This window comes from Glycine max, chromosome 8 (assembly GCF_000004515.6).
Source record: "Glycine max cultivar Williams 82 chromosome 8, Glycine_max_v4.0, whole genome shotgun sequence".
Taxonomy (NCBI): Eukaryota; Viridiplantae; Streptophyta; class Magnoliopsida; order Fabales; family Fabaceae; genus Glycine; species Glycine max.
The window spans coordinates 6960855-6967717 of NC_038244.2; the positions used below are offsets into that span (position 1 = coordinate 6960855).

General features: G+C 34.8%; 1 protein-coding gene across 1 annotated transcript; it reads left to right on the forward strand.

Annotated features, from left to right (window-relative positions):
• Window positions 1–638: 638 nt before the first annotated feature.
• Window positions 639–6496, forward strand: LOC100784471 (transmembrane 9 superfamily member 3). Its single transcript, XM_003531079.4, has 7 exons — window positions 639–886; window positions 1102–1142; window positions 1497–2082; window positions 2196–2333; window positions 2420–2576; window positions 2688–3172; window positions 6012–6496. Exons 1-7 carry the CDS (start codon window positions 699–701, stop codon window positions 6229–6231), a joined length of 1815 nt encoding a protein of 604 aa, XP_003531127.1. The 5' UTR covers window positions 639–698; the 3' UTR covers window positions 6232–6496.
• Window positions 6497–6863: the final 367 nt, after the last annotated feature.

Consider the following 6863-nt stretch of genomic DNA (forward strand, 5'->3'; position numbering starts at 1 on the left):
TTTACCAACAAAATCAACACCTCCGATGTGGGAGAAACTCAATATAAAAAGAGTAAGACATGGGAGCAAATTTTTGTCTCTCTAATTTTCCCACCCTTCAACTACTATCGCATATAGTGACTTGAGTGTTCTAAAAAAAATAAAAATAAAAATAAAAATACTGACTTGAGTTAGAATCATGGTGAGACCAAAGCTATATAAACTATATGAAGATTCACATTTCTTTAGTGTTTAATTATGGATTATGAATGAATTATGCAAATATATAAATAATTTTGTATGCACAAATTATTTATAGATACAACTATTTAAAAACTTAATATCTTGTTTAAATTTTAATTAATTATATTAAGAAGTATTTTTTATAATTATATTAATTAATAAGTAATTTGTTCTCTTGAAAATTCCCTTAAATAAATAGCATCATTTTTTTAATGAATGATGGTGGCTAATGCCTAATTAATAGTAGACTATAGTACCATGTAATGGGTCACCATGCAATGCATATACTCAAATATAAAAAAAAATAGAGAAAAATAATTTATAAAGTGGGAAAAGAAAAAGAAAAAGAAAAAAGACAAAACTTTGTTTTTTATTTACTTTAAAATAAACTTGGTCATTTCCTTAAAAAATTGTAGTGAATAAATTGCTTGCTTGTTGTCCTTGTCTGTTTCTTTTTCTTTATCTATCTGATCTGAATGCGAAGAACGAACGAGAGTGCAGCGCCAGCGGCAATGGGAAGGAGCACTTTGGCTTTGGTTCTCGCGATTCTGATCTCTTTGCAGGGAACCCCCCACGTTAGATCCGATGCCTCCGATCATCGTTACAAGGACGGAGACTCCGTTCCTCTTTACGCCAACAAAGTCGGTCCCTTTCACAACCCCAGGTTCGTCTCCTCGAGATCCCATTTCCCAACCACACCCCATCAGCCCCATGATTCTCTAACACTTAGTTTCACCCGTTTTAGATTCTGGGTCCTCATCAAAATCTGATCTTGTTTTCAATTTCGTGTTTTTATTTTATCCGATTGCTACGTCAGTGTTGTATGAGTTTGTTGTCTTTCTAATTTTCTCATTTGTTTGTTTGATTGGTTGGTTTCAGTGAAACGTATCGGTACTTTGACCTGCCATTCTGTGTAACAGGTGACTAACTAACTATCTGAATTTATTTTATGTTTCAGCTTTTTTGTTATTTATTACTTCCATAAATTGAAGCTTTGTTATTTGATTTAGTCAAACTTATTTATCTCTCTATCTAATTATTAATACAAGAGTGTGATGACTCGTGATCAGTTTTAGCTTGTGAGATATTTTAGTTTAATTTTGGTGTTTCAGTTTTAGGAAGGGACAGATTACTAGATTGCTTTGTGTTTTTGTTTTAATGAAATCTCTAGTTGGGGAATTGAACCATCTGGACGAAGAAAATGTCAATTTGTAGCTCTGTTTAGTTGGGTTCTTGATATGTGTAATTGTAAAATGAGTACATCTAAATTTCAGGTCATGAGAAAGATAAGACTGAAGCCCTCGGTGAGGTGTTAAATGGCGATCGCCTTGTTAGTGCTCCTTATGAACTTAGTTTCAAGAAGGAGAAAGACTCTAAGGTTGTATGCAAGAGGAAGCTCACAAAGGAGCAAGTTGCTCAGTTCCGAGAAGCAGTTAAGAAGGACTATTATTTCCAGATGTACTATGATGACTTGCCGATCTGGGGATTTATTGGGACGGTTGACAAGGAAGGGAAAACTGACCCTAGTGAGTACAAGTATTTTCTTTACAAGCACATTCAGTTCGATATTCATTACAACAAAGATCGAGTCATTGAAATCAGTGCCCGGATGGACCCTCATTCTGTGGTGGACCTGACTGAGGATAAAGATGTAGATGTTGAGTTCGTGTACACTGCAAAATGGAAGGAAACAGAGACTCCTTTTGAGAAGAGAATGGATAAATACTCCCAGTCTTCTTCTTTGCCACATCACTTGGAGATTCACTGGTTCTCAATCATAAATTCCTGTGTAACAGTTCTTCTTTTGACTGGTTTTCTGGCAACCATTCTCATGCGTGTATTGAAGAATGACTTTATGAAGTATGACTTTCTTGCTCATCTATCATCAGTTAGTCATCTTGTTGCCAATAACATTGTTTTATTAATCTTATTTTCACCACTTGTTTCTTGTTTTTATCTGTAATTTTCTCCAGGTATGCTCAAGATGAGGAAGCTGCTGATGATCAAGAGGAGACAGGATGGAAGTACATTCATGGGGATGTTTTCCGGTTTCCAAAGTTCAAGTCTTTCTTTTCAGCAGCCCTTGGTTCTGGTACTCAATTATTCACACTGTAAGAATCTTCTAATTGCTCTTTCTCCCTGTGTTGATTTTTTTTTCATTTTCTATATTATAATGAATTTCTTTATGCTTGTGCAGTACAATCTTCATTTTTATGCTTGCACTGGTTGGTGTGTTTTATCCATATAACCGAGGCGCTTTATTTACTGCACTGGTGGTCATATATGCTCTCACATCTGGCATCGCTGGCTACACTGCTACTTCCTTCTATATTCAACTTGAAGGGACTAATTGGGTACATATGGACTCCTTCCATTGATTGGTGTTCATGGTTTGACTGTATTAATTTATATAATTCTTATGAAATGAAATTAGATGATTTATACATTTATTTTCTTCTTGGCAGGTTAGGAACTTATTGCTGACAGGATGCCTCTTTTGTGGCCCCCTATTCCTTATGTTCTGTTTCCTTAACACAGTTGCGATTGCTTATAGTGCAACTGCTGCCCTGCCATTTGGCACAATTGTGGTGATTGTCCTAATATGGACATTGGTAACTTCACCATTGCTTGTGTTGGGTGGTATTGCTGGTAAAAATAGCAAAACTGAGTTCCAAGCACCTGTCCGCACTACAAAATATCCCCGAGAGATTCCACCTCTGCCTTGGTACAGGAGTACCATTCCCCAGATGGCAATGGCAGGATTTCTTCCTTTTAGTGCCATCTACATAGAGCTGTACTACATTTTTGCCAGTGTATGGGGCCACAGAATTTATACGATCTACAGCATACTCTTCATTGTCTTCATTATTCTGTTGATTGTCACTGCTTTCATCACTGTGGCTTTGACATACTTCCAACTTGCTGCTGAGGATCATGAATGGTGGTGGAGGTATGCAACTTATCTTATTGCCACCTTCTATAGTTGTTTGAGAGTTGAGTTTGTGTAATGTGATTTTCACTAGAAATAATATTATCTACTCTTATATTAGTAATTCAGTTAGTTTTCATATTGTCCTTGGTTTAAAGGATATGGTCAATGGCTAGGAAAAGAGGGGGAAATTTAAAGAAGTAGTTGTAGGCATATTTATATTTTTACTACTAATTAGAAAACAAGAAATAACTTCTCTATCTTCACTACTTTTTCCACAAAATATAAAAAAATTCTTTATTATATTCACACCTATATTTTTTGAATAAAATATTTAAATTATAGTATAAATATTAAATTGTAATTACTATTATCTAAAAGTTGTACATTTTTCTTTCCACTATTCTCCAATTGAAATAGTTTATAATATTATATTTATTCTTCTTATAAGTATTAATTGAGATCAGGGCTAAAGTAATTCCAAGTTTCCAACTTTCTTTCCCTCAATGCTATAGTAGCATTGAGAAAAAAGTCATTCAGTAGCTAAAACAATGGCAAAGCTAAACAGCTACCTGTAAGTGGTGAACAGAGACAGAGGACCGGAACTGACAGGATAGTGGTGGTTAGGAAATGGGCTGCGTGTGCTCAAGAAAGTCTGGCTAGATTAGATTTTGGTGGTTGGTTGGATGAGATGAGGCCATATCTGGGTAAAAAGTGGCCGGGTGACTAATGTGACAGACAGTGGCACAATCAGAGACCCCATACACTTGGATGTGCTGTTGGACATGTATGCAGGAGAGAAGCACAACAAATGATATTGGCACATCTATTCTCATGCATTGCACTTTCTGGATTTGAGACTTTTGGTGCTTGTAGCTCAACTGATGACAAGTCTGGTTGTGGTTATAAAAAAGTTCACTGGCAGTGGCAGACAGCGGCAGCAGATGAGTGATTGTCAAAAAGATCATGGGAGTGGTAGGCAGTTTACTAAGAGAGAACCTGACTGAGTAAGGGTGATTGGAATTTATGCATGATTGATGAGAAGAAAAGAGAGACAACTGAGACTGGATACTCTGAAATTGATATAGACTTGATATGATATGTTACAAAATATAAAACTAACATAGATCACAATCCCTAATAAGATAAGGAAACTAATCATTAAATATAAGGAAATAAGGATACTGATCCAACGAGATAATGAGGAGTTGTGGAAACTAGTCCTAATTGATAATCCAAGATACACTAAATTACTCTAATATGCAATCAATGTATTATTGGAGTTTTTTTCATATATTTAATATTTAGATTTAAGTTACATAGTTTCAGTGGCCTTTGTCCCACTCAGCAGAGTGTATGTTCATGACAATGTTGGTTCCAGAAAAAAGGAATATTTAAGATGCCACAATACTTTCTCATGTTACAATTCTAATGCATGTAATTTTAGTAATGTATATCTAATTATCTATCAGAATTTTGCTGAGATTAGAAGGCCTCGAGGGTGAATTAGGAAGTTTATGTGATTGGTTCTCTCTCCATTACCTTCAATTTGGGATCCCTTCTCCCTCATTGGCCCTCTTCAAAATTAATATCGAGTTAATCAGCAATAGGTGATATGGTTATCCCAAGTTCCCAATAAGGAGTGGAAGACATGTGATGACATAAATCAGCATATGAACATATCTTTAGATTTTACTTTTAAGTTTTAAACTTTGGATTTATTTTTATTTTGTTTAATGTTAGTTATTCTGCATGTAATTTTGTAACATGGTTACTCTGCATGTTAGTTATGTCTTTGAGTTAAGTTGCCGGTTTCTTTTCTCTCTGTTTTTTTCCCTCTCCTTGTCCTTGTTCTCTTTTTTCTCCCTTTCCATTACCCATTCTGGAACACTAGTTTAATTCATCAACTGGCTACAATTTAGTTTGGGATTTTAAGATTTTTACCATAGATACTTGATTTGTCAACTTTCTGTAAAATGACTATGAATCATGTATATTATCTCAGTTGACTTGAACCAGAGTTTTTGTAGAATACAACAGTGTTTCTTGTTTGATTGAATAGATAAACAGTACTTATGTATTAGACTTTATTTTGTCCAAATAGACTTCCTATTAGTCATATTATATCTTCTCAAACAAGCAGATAAGTGTCCAGGCAATCATAGTAACATTAGTTTTCTCACCTATTTAAGTACTAGTCGGTGGCATTGGTGAGACTTTTGTTGATGGTATAATGGAAGGGATGTACCTTAGAATATTTAGCTTTTATAGGACTAGTGTATCATTTAGAGAATAGTTTTTCTATAATTGCCTTGATATTAATCTCATCATATGCAGATGCAACTACAAAATATTGTTTGTTACTATTTTTCTTTTGGAATATCTGTTGCATTCCTGGTGTGGCTAGGTTTTGAACCAAAGCCTAGTGGGCTCCAAATGTTTGGGCCTAGGCTCAAACCTAAACTAATTTGGGCCTATTATAAAAGGTTTGGGACACAGCCCACCTGAGCACATGGGCAATGCCAGGCGTGGCACATGCCTAAACCTATATAAAAACATTTTTGTTTGAATTTGGCGAAGAAACAAACTTAAGTGAATGAATTTGGCACAACTTTGTAAACAAAGTGCTTTCTTGGTCCAAAAATTCTGAAAATATTAATGGTTTAGTACATTATCATGCCTTTTATTACGATAACATTTTCCCTTTTTTCTGCTGGAATGTGTTTTTTACCCAATACTATTATTATTTTCTTAACAATGATGTCCTGAATCTTTTGAAGGTTGAGTCAATTTAAGCTTTTTATATACTCATGGCACTTTGGTTTCAACTTGATGACATTGATGTTTTTGTTTTCCATAGGTCTTTCCTTTGTGGTGGATCAACTGGCTTGTTCATCTACGGCTATTGCTTGTATTACTACTATGCACGATCAGATATGTCTGGTTTTATGCAAACTTCGTTCTTCTTTGGTTACATGGCCTGTATCTGCTATGGCTTCTTCCTCATGCTCGGTAGCGTAGGATTCCGTGCCTCCCTGCTCTTTGTTCGTCACATATACCGGTCCATCAAGTGTGAGTAGCTGGGGTTTGAAGGTGTTGGTAAAGTTCATATTATTTCTGTTAGGAGAAGAGAAAAGGGTCTGTTATTATTTTTTTCTTTTGCTGTCATAAGGTAGGTTATATAGTGTGTACCTGGAAACTAGAGAAGCTTAGACTCTATTCATGAATTGGTGTCATGCTATCTCTATAACTGCACAGGCTTGCACTTGAGGAAGTTTTTGGAACCATGGGATTTAACTTTGATTACTGTAGTCACTGAAATTTATTTGAAGTAGCTTGTACTAATTAATTGTCTTCTCTGCAAATGACCATTTAATATGATTAGCTAGTTACATATATTCTTAAATGGTTTATAATGTAGAAATATATTATAGTCAGCAAATACATTTCTGGCTATACCAGCTAAAAGATGGTTTGAATAAGAAAATGCTTTTTTATTTAAGTAACCTTACTTTTTCAACACTACTAACTCATTTCAGAGTAGAAATTTTCGTTTTATCCATCAAAACGAATTTTGGTGTGTAATGCTAATGTCTTTACCAAGTTACAATTCCTAGTTCAAACTCTTGTTGATGAACGCGTTAAGTGTTAAAATTGTTTTCTATAAAGGACACATTTGAAAATTTTTAAAAAGTTATATCATTGTATTAAG